The 13,819-nt window shown below is 34.8% G+C and overlaps 3 protein-coding genes, 1 long non-coding RNA gene and 1 pseudogene across 6 annotated transcripts; 3 read left to right on the forward strand and 2 right to left on the reverse strand.

Annotated features, from left to right (window-relative positions):
- The first annotated feature begins 122 nt into the window (after nucleotides 1-122).
- On the forward strand, nucleotides 123-2,074 carry LOC149734324 (uncharacterized). The gene is made up of 5 exons (XM_089881913.1): nucleotides 123-278; nucleotides 344-952; nucleotides 1,012-1,591; nucleotides 1,672-1,712; nucleotides 1,775-2,074. The coding sequence occupies exons 1-4, from the start codon at nucleotides 230-232 to the stop codon at nucleotides 1,676-1,678; spliced, it is 1,245 nt and encodes a 414-aa protein (XP_089738039.1). The 5' UTR covers nucleotides 123-229; the 3' UTR covers nucleotides 1,679-1,712; nucleotides 1,775-2,074.
- Nucleotides 2,075-3,543: 1,469 nt separating this feature from the next.
- Nucleotides 3,544-4,727, reverse strand: LOC149734325 (uncharacterized; annotated as a pseudogene). Its single transcript, XR_016385370.1, has 3 exons — nucleotides 4,567-4,727; nucleotides 3,809-4,507; nucleotides 3,544-3,754 (listed from the first exon to the last, which is right to left on the reverse strand). The product of XR_016385370.1 is annotated as an uncharacterized LOC149734325 (transcript).
- Nucleotides 4,728-9,437: 4,710 nt separating this feature from the next.
- Nucleotides 9,438-11,205, forward strand: LOC149734326 (uncharacterized). The gene is made up of 3 exons (XM_089881920.1): nucleotides 9,438-9,771; nucleotides 9,861-10,030; nucleotides 10,336-11,205. Exons 1-3 carry the CDS (start codon nucleotides 9,712-9,714, stop codon nucleotides 10,688-10,690), a joined length of 585 nt encoding a protein of 194 aa, XP_089738046.1. The 5' UTR covers nucleotides 9,438-9,711; the 3' UTR covers nucleotides 10,691-11,205.
- An 874-nt stretch (nucleotides 11,206-12,079) lies between these two features.
- LOC149734327 (uncharacterized) lies at nucleotides 12,080-13,481 on the reverse strand. Of its 2 annotated transcripts, XR_016385372.1 has the most exons (3): nucleotides 13,344-13,481; nucleotides 12,508-12,898; nucleotides 12,080-12,295 (listed from the first exon to the last, which is right to left on the reverse strand). It is a non-coding gene; the product is annotated as an uncharacterized LOC149734327 (long non-coding RNA). The 2 variants fall into 2 exon arrangements; XR_016385371.1 differs by lacking the exon at nucleotides 12,080-12,295 and having other exon boundaries at nucleotides 12,438-12,898.
- On the forward strand, nucleotides 12,446-13,696 carry LOC149734328 (uncharacterized). The gene is made up of 3 exons (XM_089881922.1): nucleotides 12,446-12,584; nucleotides 12,687-12,937; nucleotides 13,387-13,696. The coding sequence occupies exons 1-3, from the start codon at nucleotides 12,446-12,448 to the stop codon at nucleotides 13,456-13,458; spliced, it is 462 nt and encodes a 153-aa protein (XP_089738048.1). The 3' UTR covers nucleotides 13,459-13,696.
- Nucleotides 13,697-13,819: the final 123 nt, after the last annotated feature.

Below are 13,819 nucleotides of genomic sequence, written 5' to 3' on the forward strand. Positions count from 1 at the left end.
GACGTTCCCCACTTGTGCATGATGGCTGCTGAATAAACAAAAACGATGCCAAGTTCATTGGGGCTTGAAAATTCGGGACGTTTTTGAAATAAGCAACACGCAAACAGTTATGTAAGAATTATGTCAACAATAAGTTCATCAGTCCCGGATACGCTAACTCTATAAAAGATCAACAACCAACAGTGGAAATCACTTTCATTTCTACAAGACAGTGAAAAGATATTGCAAAATGCGTTGTCTGATCACCTTGTGCTTCCTCGTCGCCACTGCCTCTGCTGGTAAGTTACTTTGTATTTATGTTGGTAGAGGATAGACAACAATAACGATGTCGTTTTTATTCCAGCTGTTTCAGTTTCATCGTCAGCTTCGGCTGAAGTTTCTACCAGCAGCTCATCCTCCGGTGGTTTGTCCAACCCTTTAAGCTCTTTTGGTTCATTCAAAAACTTCCGATTCCCAAGTATTCGAAGAAGCATCCGACGAGTCTGCCCTCAAATAAGAATCCCAGATCCATGTGACCCATGTCCTGAAATCAAAATCGAGGAACCATGTCCTCCTTGCCCTGAAATCAAAATAGAAGAACCTTGTCCCCCTTGCCCCGAAATCAAAATTGAAGAGCCATGCATTCCCCAACGCAAAATCATTAGACGGTGTCCACCTCCTCAACGATGCATTAGACGGCCATCGTGTGTAAGACGACCATGCATTAGACGGCCATGTCAACCTTGCATAAGACGACCATGCCAACCATGCATTAGACGGCCATGTCAACCTTGCATAAGACGACCATGCCAACCATGTATTCGACGACCATGCCAACCATGCATAAGACGACCATGTCAACCTTGCATCAGACGACCATGTCAACCATGTATTCGACGACCATGCCAACCATGCATAAGACGACCATGCCAACCATGCATTAGACGTCCATGCTACAGACGACCATCATGCAGTAAGATAACTAAAACCGTAGTGTAGTGAGTGTAAATATATAACACATTGCGTTTGCAGGACGTGTCATCCGTCGTCCATGTCCAGAAATTAAGATTGAAGAGCCATGCATTCCATGCCCAGAAATTAAGATTGAAGAGCCATGCATCCCATGCCCAGACATTAAAATTGAAGAGCCATGCATTCCATGCCCAGAAATTAAGATTGAAGAGCCATGCATCCCATGCCCAGACATTAAAATTGAAGAGCCATGCATCCCATGCCCAGACATCAAAATTGAAGAGCCATGCATCCCATGCCCAGACATCAAAATTGAAGAGCCATGCATCCCATGCCCAGACATCAAAATTGAAGAGCCATGCATCCCATGCCCAGACATCAAAATTGAAGATCCATGCATCCCATGCCCAGACATCAAAATTGAAGAGCCATGCATTCCAGAAATCCAGATTGAAGATCCATGCCCCCAACTTGAAGTCCCATGTGGGTTCGGAGGGTTTGGTAAATTCGGAGGATTCGGTACATTCGGCGGACTTCCAAAACTTTCCAGCATTCTTGGTTCTAAAGGTCTTGGCGGTGCAAGCGCCTACGCTACTGCCAGCTCCAGCGTGAGCGTCGATTCAGACAGCTCTCCAATATTGTAAGTCATTTACTTGTACAGTAGGCTACTTTCATATTATTACTGCAACTTTGATCTATAATTGCTTGTTTTTCATTCAGGGTTTAACTGGCCTTGTAGAAACGAAAGCACGAACACACAGGTAAATTGGAGTGGTGTGTTATATTCTTAACCTTTTACCTAATTCGTTAAAACTTTACGCAGGAATAGCCTTGTGGTGCTTCGAAAGAACGTAGCTGTAGTAGGTGGGAGCGGAGTGAAAACATCATATTCTGCCCAAAAATAAAACTATATATGCGCTGTCCTTTTTCTCCAATCTTTTATGCATCTTAACTTTCAAGACCTGCATGTTTACCGGTTTTCTTTATTCTTTCTCTTTTCTATTCCTTTCGGAATATTAATTACCTGTTATCTGTCTATTCGAATTTTCTTTATTTTTTTCCAAGTTAGGCGCGCATATGCTGTGTCACTTGTTTTACTCAATAAACAAACGTACATGCTCTATGTAGTAGTCAAAATACTTACACAAGTGATAAGAACAGTGCAATTAAATCGGAAAACAAATTTTGTTTCGAAAATTAATTTATAGATGCGGAAGCTTATTTAATATACTGATAATCAAACATCGTATGCTGGTCAATGTTAACTTCTAGCATCGCATTATTATAGCATAATTAACGTCTCTCCAAATTTACAAAAAATGTAAGTTTACAACTCAACACACCGGCCCAAAGTTGCCAGTTAAACACCCTATACCCTGGCCTAGCTTCTAAATCCCGACCACTAACCCAATAGAAAGCCATTATTAATCCAACTATTTTTTATGTCTGTGGTTCCTTTTTCTTATAAATAACGTATCGTTGTGACGCAATAAACGCAAGTTAGGTTTAAAATTTGAATGCCAATATATGTAATAAAGACCATTGTTTGGATGTTAACCAATCAGCATAATACAGTTTAATTTGAATATTCAAAATGGAAAGCCTGTGCAAGTTGTAAATAGACTGTCAGATCAAAGAGAATATTTTGTATTTATGAAATATATACAAACTGTGCCTGTTGGAAAATCGGAAAGTATTATTTTGGATTAGAAAAGGGTAATTTATAACTTAGCAACTTTACCGTATATTACATGTTCGTAAAGCTTGTGTAACGGGATAAATGTTTCAAACATTTTCCGTTTTTGTTTGTAACAATTGCAGCGCAAATATCTAATGATTAGCTGTCTATGATTGCAGCACTAATCGTACTTTCTGCATACCATTCAAGTTTTTAGCTTGATCATTACTTAGCTAATCAATGATCAAGTACAAAATTAAATTAAATTTCTGGATATCACTTTAAACTTAAAACAGTTCCAGACATAAACAGCACAAAATATTGAACCGATATTTTATTTTCATAGAACAACAGTTCGAATTGGCGTCGAAGAAGTTTGTGTTAATGAAAGAAAGTTGGTGAACTTTTTAACATATAAGACCTAAAAGAAAGATAGTTAAAGAAAAGTTAGAACAACAGAAACGTACAACATCATAAATATCAACCAATATTTATATAGTTTAAGGTCAGAATAGATAGGAGAGAAGTAAGATTGCAAAGAGACGCTAGTATTTTTTTTCTATCTTCTATGCTACGACGAAATTTGATTTCGTTTCAGCAGCAACTCCGGCTATTCCTGTAAGATTTAAAAAAATTACAAATACTTCTTTTAATGGGATATTGAGTATTTTTATGTAGATTTTATTGATAATTTACCTGTTGCTGGTGTTCGAGGAGTTGGTGCCTACACCTGAATAATGATAAACATTAAAATTGTGAAAGAAGTATGATAAGGATACGGTTTCATCATTCTTTGATTGTTTTGTTTACTATCCAATTGGACGAGAAAATTGAATAAAAAAGTGTTCTATCTTACCCCGATCTACTTTATATTAAATATCACAGCGCTTATTGTTATGAAATACATGCCCACCTCCTCAGCGACAGCTACAATATCTTGAACGATGTCAGGAAGATCTGCCGCGTCAGCTCCGGAAAGTGCTTCCGCTATTTCGGCAACAGCTTCTGCATTTCCGTCAGTTGTGGTCTCTGTAACAGTTGTTGTACCGTCTGTTGTAACAGTAGCTGTTGCAGATGCTGTGGTTGTGCCATCAACTTCAGGTGCGGGTTCTGTTATTGGTGGTTCTGTAATGTTAAGATAATATTCGTTTTGTTATTTTTTGGTATGTAAGTCGTTACCAATAGTAGGAGTTGGAGTTATGCAGGGACGTTTCAATGAAAGACATGGTCGTCGAATGCATGGTTGGCATGGTCGTCGAATGCATGGTTGACATGGTCGTCGAATGCATGGCTGACATGGTTGTCGGACACATGGTTGACATGGTCGTCGTATGCATGGTTGACATGGTCGTCGGATACATGGTTGGCATGGTCGTCTTATGCATGGTTGGCATGGCTTTCGAATGCATGGTTGACAAGGTTGTCGAATGCAAGGCTTACGGATGCATGGTGGACATGGTCGTCGGATACATGGCTGGCATGGTCGTCTAATACAGGGCTTGCGGATGCATGGTGGACATGGTCGTCGGATACATGGCTGACATGGCTTTCGAATGCATGGTGGACATGGTCGTCGAATACATGGCTGACATGGTCGTCGGATACAAGGCTTGCGAACACATGGTGGACATGGTCGTCGGATACATGGTTGTCGGATACAAGGCTTGCGGATGCACGGTTGACATGGTTGTCGAATACATGGTTGTCTGATGATTGGCTGACGAATGGAAGGTTGTCGAATGCGTTGCACACTTGGAATTTGGGTGACTGAGATTGGTTGTGATGGCAAATTTATTTCTGGAAGTTCAATGTCGTCGAGTGTGATCCCATCAAGAATCTCGTTGGCTAAAGTTTCTGCTGAAGCCGAGACACTGATTTCTGTATAATAAAACAACGTTAAAAACATCCTTTCAGTTTTGAATTTTAAATTAACTTACCCTGACATGTAGCTGTAGTGAAGAGAAGGCACAAAAGAATTAGAAAACGCATCTTGTATCGCAACTGTTTCCGTTGTTAGATGAGTGAAACATACGCAGTGACGGGTGATTTTATAGTTTTAATGCATCCGGAATATATACTTGAGACAGGTGCCACTTCAGGAGTTCGAAACTCAACTGTATCAGACAGACGATAATGGATCGAACTTGCCACTTTCTATGTTTATACAGATGACTTTAAGTTTAGGAGAAAGGTTAAAAAATATAGAGGAACATAACCCACAAACCGCATTCTGTTCGTTTTTAAAAAGATCATAAACGACATCATCAGTTTCTTCCGTCGGTGGATTTATTTTGATTCTAATCCACGGCGGTAAGTTTTTAACTAAGAGAAGCAAAACTTATTCCAAGATAATCTATCTTTGATAGTTGGTTTTGCTTAGCCCTCTTTTGAGGCAAATAGAAACATATTACCCTTTCTTTATTAGGTACTCTATCATACTTCCAATAGAGGTTACGACCGTATACGAAGCTCATTGCGGTGTTCAACTACAGCCAAAGTGCTTTTTAGAACTCTACTCAACGGCATTTAACACGTGTATGAGTAATGGTAGAAAACATTTATTTAGCACTTACGATATGTTTCTGCTCAGTTGAGTAAACATGTTTAACAATTGGTGTGTTTTTGAAGTGCTCGTAACTCGTAGACGGTTTCGAAAAGCAAAGACACACGTGTCAGAACGCAGCAGACTTGGAGCGCAGCAGACTTGGAAGCGCAGCAGACTTGGAACGTCACGTAGGATCTATATGACCACTGACGTGCTCAACTGTTTAAAGTAGTTGTTAGACGTAAAAGTGTCCATATGACCACCTTTGAGCAAGGGTCATATAGATCCTTTTTTATTGCACGGCATGCGCCGAGACACTACACATGCGCAGTAGGTCGAAACAAATACAATACGAGCTCTAAAAAATGCGTACCGACTAAAAGACGTTCTGGGGCAAAATGAAAAGTGTGGCATGTATATATACCTGTTTGAGAAATGTGTTAGGAAGTTAAGTAAAGTGTGCTAATTAAACTAGCATAAAAAAGTTTGTTAGTAGTACTTACTTATTCAAGGTTCAAATAACATACTCAACTCAGTTCTGCGGATCAAAAACTAAAGTGTCAACGTGTGAACGTCGTTTGGAACGTTTTCCACAAAGGGTCGTTATAAATTTGGACCGGGTGGTCATTGAATTTGTTCCGACCTACTTCGCATGCGCAATAGCGGTCGGTACAAATATCGCAACGAATATATCACGTCACCATCACGTGTGTGTGCGCCGAAGCGGACACGAGTGCCTTTTTCCTATCGTTATCTTCCGGATAAACATCGCGTCTCGTGATCATTCGCGCGGTTAGTTTTGCCCGCTCTCAATAAAGCATTATCAACTGTACAACTCTACTCCTTGATCAAAAGCGCTAAATTAAAAATATATAGTACAATGGGGGAAGATGGGACACTTAAGCACATATTGCCAAATATTTCCAAAATCAAAGTTATTTAGCGATTCGCACAACAGGTGAAATTTTACAAATTCGAAAAAACACAGGATAAGACGGGGCAGTTTAAAATCATTGTTAATTTTGATTAATAAGTGTATTTATTATTAGGAATACACGTAAATAACACGAAATAATACTGTACGCTTTGAAAACCAAGTTTAAACATTCTTTTCCTCGGTCTATTGCTATAATTTTTAACATGTTACCTACATTATATTATTATGACAAATGGTATTATTCGAACATCAATTGATAAATATTGTATCCTACAAATGTATATGAACTTGTAGTAACAGAAAATTCATAATAACTATTAATAAAGTTTACATTTTTGCTACAAATTGGGTATTGCTACACTGTTTTTCGCACAAGCTACTTCTCATAAATTACCTCCAAGTGTAAATGATTAAATTTCGAATATATTTTTAAAATATTATCTTTTTATTATACATATCAGTATCTTATAATTAAATAACTCCTGAGGTATATAACTTCTGTTTATTATATATCAGTTAATCAGTATCTTACTTTTGAATAAACGTTGAGGTATAAATTATTGAATTAAAAGCAAACCTTAAAAAGTTCGGCAATGAAAATATACAAAACGAAAATTGGGGAAAGATGGGACTCTAAATGAAATGTTTTTACATTAGCAGTATTCTGCAACTTGTATTTATCCTACCGAGTTTAACCGGCTGTGCCGATTTCTTTGCCATGTAAACTTTATATATATATAACGTAAAAACGATATTTTTGTTGTTTTTATCTTAAATTAAAGTCATATTGACCCCTGCCTGTTTTCCTCATGTTTATATAGTAGGATGGAAAGATGGGACACTTTGTCAGTCGAGATTCTTTTTTAATTCTCTTTTTACGGACCCCCATTCAATGATAATCAGGAAAATAAGGTTACAGAATTATTCGACAATATTATCAAAACTATATAAAACGCCCGTCAAAGCTGATTACTGTTTTTAAATATTAAAAAAAATATGTAAAATAGAAACAGTATACTTTGAACAGGTAAAAAATGCGAAATAGTAAGGTGCTGTTTTTTATTGCTCGCTAAATCATAGTAAAGCCAACGATTTTTTTAGTTTTCGTGTGCGAACGATTAAACTAGTTTCATAGCTTCATAAAACAACCTTGAATATTTCGTACACTTTGATTTTGTCTCGTAAAACTAGTTTTAGTTTTGTAAAAAAACACTCGAGATATATGAAGACAAGAGATCGCAGATCTAATGCATGAGCACGGTATAAACTAATTAGCATAGTATTAATTAACCCTATCACTACAATGGTCGAATGAGATCGATCAAAAACAAACCAAAAGTAACCAACAAAGCGGGTTTCAGTCGCCATTGATGACTGTGGAGCAGTAGATAGAATGCATTTATTCGTGTATTATAACTCATTAAACTTAAGACGTACAAGGATTGAAGTTTGGTTAAGAATATGTGTAAATACGCTTTGTACAACTCCTGTACCATGTGTTGACATGTAAACTTACACTATAGTTAACCTTGTCGTCGCTTAAAGACGTTTGTTTTTGTGAATTTGGATAAACCGTAATCACGCAGTATTATAGGTAATGTTAGAAGTTAATATTATTCGTATTGTGGCGGCTGCATAATGATTTATTGCGAGCAGTAAACTAATAGAGCAAAGAAACGAGAGACGCGGTATACCGAAGATAAGAAAAAGGCACTCGTCTACGTTTCGGTGCACACACGCTAATTGTGCGGTTTTAAATCTGAAAATTTAGTCTAAAAATTATAAATTTATTTTACGATTTGATTTCAATCAAGAGAAAAAAGAAAAATGCTAGAATTAAGAATTAGGATAAGTGCGGAAAAAATCGCCCTATCAGCAACAACAACAACAAAGCCAAGAACAACTGTTCGACGAAAAAGGATCTATAAGACCACTACCGTGCTGAAAAAACAGGCAGGGATCAATATGACTTTAATTTGAGATAAAAACAAAACAAATATCGGTTTAACGTTACATATATGAAGTTTACATGGCAAAGAAACTAGCACGGCCTGTTAAACTCTGTAAGTTAACTACAAGCTGTAGAATACTGCTAATGTATATATATTTCAATTTAGAGTCCCATCTCCCCCCCACATTGTAGTTTTGTATGTTTTCATTGCCAAACTTTGAAAGATTTGCTTTTAATTTAAGAATTTATAGCTCAGGGGATTTTCAACTATAAGGTACTGATATAATAAAAAGGTAATATTTTGAAAATATATTCGAAATTTGGTCATTTGCACTTGGTGATAATTTATAAAAAGTGGCTTGTGCCAAAAACAGAATAGTAATACCCAATTTGTAGCAAAAATAAAAACTTTATCAATATTAGTTATTATCAATTTTCTGTTATTACAAGTTTATATACATTTGTAGGATACAATATTTATTCATTGATGCTCGAACATTACCAATTGTCATTCAAACAATACCAATTGTTATGCAATAATATAATGTATAGGTAACATGTTAAAAACTATAGCAGTAGGAAAGTTTAGACTTAATTTTCAAAGCGTACAGAATTATTTCATGTTATTTACGTATATTCCTATTTATAAATACACTTAATAATCAAAATTAACAATGATTATAAACTGTCCCATCTTATACTGTGTGTTTTCGAATTTGTAAAATTTCACCTGTTGTGCGGATCGCTAAATAACTCCTCGTGTGTTTTATTATATTTTATTAAATTGGTGTCTATTAATAAAGGAATGATAGTACTAATTCGTGGTACATATTACCCCAAAAAACGTCATCTATTTTGATTTTGGTAATACTGGACAATATGTGCTTAAGTGTCCTATATTTTCCCATTGTACTATATAGTAGAATGGGGGAAGATGGGACACATTCGCCGCATAATATCCGAATATCCTGATCGTGTTTTTAACAGTTAACAACGGTCTATGGGAGTCTTGAGCATATAGTTTTATAATTCTTTGAAAATCCCTTGTTTACTACCACGTTTGGACGAGAAAATAGAGTTAAAATGTGTCCCAACTTCCCCCACCCTGATATTTCAGTTTTTTTCACAAAACTTAAACTAGTTTTATAAGGAAAAATTAAAACTGTACGAAATATTCAAGGTTGTTTTTATATAAAGCTATGAAACTCGTTTAATCGTTCACACTCGCAAACTAAAAAACTTTATAGGTTTTACTATGATTGAGCGAGCTTTTAAAATTAGCACCTTACTATTTCTATGCTTCAATCTTGGTCGTATAGTTTCTACCCAAAAGAAAGTTCATATTATCATATGGCGCAACAAAATATGAGCTGTGGTCACCATAGATATCCCAAGTCCCATGTATTTAGATTTGCACATTTTTAAGCCATGCGAGCACACTGTACGGTCGCACATTTAGATTTGCACATTTTTTCGACTCACTTTTACTCGCGGGAGTTGAAAGGTAGAACAATGCAGTTTAATAAATTTATGTAAGTTGCTTATTTTGTAGTTTAGAACAAATATAGGTTTTTAGATTTTCTGTTGCGTTCTTGTAAATTGTGTGTACTTCTTTGAAAACTACTGTGGCAAATTGGAAAAAAGTTGAAATGGTTGCGAACAAAATACTTATTTGCGCTGGTCTTGGACTCTTTATGCTTTGGAATAGTGTAAGTATTGTATTTTTAGCCAATAACTGTAACATGAAAAAATGGACAAATTTTTTGTAAATAATGTGATATGAATTTGTGCATTTCAGGTGGTTGCTAATGGCGTAAAATGTCCTGTTTATCAAAACCTAATTGAGGGCGTGGGATGTGGCGTATGTTCCAAAAACCAGTTTTATAATAGCATCAATAAAACTTGTTACAATTGCTCAAAAGGTTATTGCAATCCACCAAATATGACGATTCGGACATGTTCACCATGGTAATTACAAACTAGCATAGAAAGTGCATTTATCACATTTTATAAGATACCACTGTTGTTGCTTTGTACGGTAAATCAGTAAGAATTTAAAACTTTAACCCAGTTTTGTAAAACAGACATTGATATTATTTTTGAGCCGAAAAATCAGCACCTGGCCACATTTACATTTATTACAGTCGCCTGTTTTTTTATTAATATGTATTACAGGGGTATTTCCTAAACTCTTTAAACCACAAATATGTTTATCACAATTAAATCTTTAATGTCCCGTTTATAAATAGTTTTAACTTAGTTTATTCTTTCAGTGGTAAAACAGATTATAATGAAGATAATAACGGTACACTAACTACGACTATGCTTCCAACCACCACAATCCCTCCATCAAAGACTAGTGTGCAGTCAAATTTTACAGTTGATTCAAATGTTTCTGATTCTACAAATCAAAATCATGTTGGTTTAATAATAGGTGTCATTGTTGGTTTTGCATTTGTTATTGTAGTTGTTATTGTTATTGTCATTTGTTTAAACAAAAAAAAATTGTCAATATGTATCAGGGATTGGGTTTGTAGAAATGATAAAGTCACCCTTGATAGTGATGGAGAAGTTACAGAAAATGATCCAATAACTTCTCCCAATGATAGTTTGGAAAGTGTTGTTTAATTAATTGTTGCTTCTTTAGTAATCATCGTTTATGTTTGTATCTTAATTTTTTTTAATCTTGAAAGAATGCCTTTTTTTAAGTTATTTATGGCATGTGTCTATTTTGCTACTACCGTGTCTATTTTACTACTACCAAAATAGAATAAACAAAATTCTTCTATGTATATATACAGTAGTGTGGGGGAAGATGGGATACCTTTAACACACAATATCCAAATATCCCAATCGTGTTTTAAACAATTGACAACGGTCTATGGAAGTCGTGAGGATATAGTTTGATAATTTTTTGAATGTTCTTCGTTTACTACTAAATTGGACGAGAAAATAGAATCAAAATATGTCCCATCTTCCCCCACCCTACTATATATTAACTTCAATTGCGTTATAGCGTACCTAGTTACCGATAGTTTTCAAATTTTTGTGATGCATTAAAGCGTGACGGGGTACGAAGCAAATTTCCCATTGTTACATCAGAGTTTCCACTCATTGGTTTTAATCTCTTTGGTTATGACCATAGATATCATATATATAACTAGATTGCGCATCTTGTGTTTTCAACCAATGTGAAATTGAAGTCAATTGAAGCGCGCCATTTTGAATCGTATGTGACCCACTCGTCTATTATCGTATATTGGTAATGTGTTTTTTGGGTTAGTTTTAGGCAGGAAAAACTAATTTAATCCAAACAAAAAGTTAACCTGTGGCAGATATTCTTTTATTAGGTCTGTATTTATATACTTTTAAGCTTTTGCGTTTTTAAAAGCGACGTTTGACCCGACTTTTACTGACGATTTACGTGAGAAACTTTAACTCTTAACATAGTTTAGCAAGGTGTTGCCATAATCAGGCAGTCTTCCACTTAGTTATTTAAAATTTACTTGTTGGTGATTCATTCTAGTTCAGAATAATATTTATTAAAGGTTAAAAACTAATTTAATCCGAACAAAAAGGTTTACATATGATCTAAAATGCCCTGAAAAGTTTAAATTATTTGTTCTAGTATCATCCAGACAGCCAATATTTATATTAATATTACATTTTATAGTAAAGGGAAAGTAGACACCACCGAAGAGTCCTCCAATACGTTACAGATTAGGCTGGTGGGAAATGCTAGAGGTTGGAAGTTATGGGTTAATAGTTAGCGGATAACGTAAGGATTCTTCACTAGCAGCGGAAAAATATTTGCAATGTTTGTATTTCACTAGATTTCATATAACGGTCATTGGTGAAGGTTTTTAATTTATTCAGCCTTTCGGTTATTTGAGATTACATGAGAATTTTTATCAATTTATTTTTATAGTTGTATCAGTCAATAGTTATTAATTACGAATGGTGCTTTTATACAAATATAATATAGTGGTGGAGTAGTATATGAGAAAACAAACTACATTGTATTTGTACATACAAGTTTATTTTCAGAGAAATTTTATATCAAAATTATGTCAAAAGTCAAAACGTGGAACACGATGCAGTGAATTTGGATGCAGTATAAAAGCCTGAGGAGAAGTGATAGTGAAGGTAGTGCAGATGAGACGGCAATAAAGAAACTCCATCCACAAACTTATCACTCGTAAGTCAAGATGATCATACAGGGAGTGTTTGCAACTGAAATCAAGAAAATCATATTTTATTGTTATTTAAACATACAAGAGAAAAGGGTTATACAGTAAAATAAACAGATGAAAACAGTAGCTAATTTTAAATTTGATTAGAGTAAGGTTAACATAAATTAAAATATATATTTTAAAGATTTTCATGGAGCCCGGATCAAATTTCATGGAGCCCAGAGTCAAACTGGATAAAAGTGCCATACCAACCAGGTTTAAAAATTTCGAAGAAACTGAAATAGGATTTCAAAGGCTTCTTTCAACTAGCAAGGGGAAATTACCACAAGGTATGGCTTTAACTTTGCAATTCTTTCTTCATAAACCATATTTACCTATACAATAATTAATAAAATTATATTTAAACAATAAAGATTAATTTATTCTTTCAGATCTTACAACACATCCACATACCTTAAATTGTTATTCTTGTAGAAAAGGGGATATATCGTTAGCCATTGCTACATCTGTTTTGGAGGATAACAGTCCTCAGTTATTTGAAGAACTAAATGATCATATGACTGATTCTTCTGTAATGTACAACCATGCATTTCACTTCATAAAATCACTTGCATTGACATACTGGAAAATTGGGTTTTATCATCTAGGAAAGGAATTCAATCAACCTATTGCTCGACAGTTGGTACGAAAAAAGTTAAATAAATTGGTTCTGTTTAATCACCAATAATGTTTATTGCAGTATAAGACAATTTATAGTAGACTAATAGTTATTTATATTTTGTTTCCTAGAAGTATTAGGTTTAGACATTTTACAGCATGTTTTGTTCAATTTTGTTTTTTAAATTAAATTCTAAAATAAATTAAAAATCAACACAAAGATTTTGAAAATTTTTGGTCAATAGTTGCATATACAGAGAAAGCATATTTTCTTTATCCTGTTGGAACCAACAAGCTGTTTTTAAAACTATGATTGACCAGTTCAAAGTAAAATTAACAATATATATATATTAGAAATCTCATATTATAAAAATGTTGTTATGATAATATAATTATTACATGTGTGCTACGAGCTAGTACTGTTTAATTACCTTGATAAATACAGATATACTGGCTAAAAAATATGTGTCGCAGAGACCTGGATCAACTTGCTGGTTAAGATTAGTTTCCACCACTGATGCTTGTCCGAATATTCTTCCTCACTAGAAACCTCCCACACACACACAACTGAATACTCATTGGACCAAACAGCGAAACTTTCTTTTTGCTTTATCACCAGTCACCACCATATACTTAAAACATTCACTAAAGCCACATATTCCTTCCAAAAATTATTTACCTGCACCAATTTGTACATTTATTTGTATATAAATATATTTTATATTGATAATATGTTACTATAATGTATTAATTATGTTATCTGTAAGTGTGCCCCTGAAACAGTTTACTGTGTTCCATTGATGAAATTTTTTTTGGGGGGGTTTTGTTTTTCCATCATGATCCAATCTTTGGATCAAAGTTCTTTACAGCTCACTCTCCCGTTGTATGTGTTGTGTCTATTTGCACA

Source organism: Ciona robusta, chromosome 7 (genome assembly GCF_009617815.1).
Source record: "Ciona robusta chromosome 7, ASM961781v2".
Classification (NCBI taxonomy): domain Eukaryota; kingdom Metazoa; phylum Chordata; class Ascidiacea; order Phlebobranchia; family Cionidae; genus Ciona; species Ciona robusta.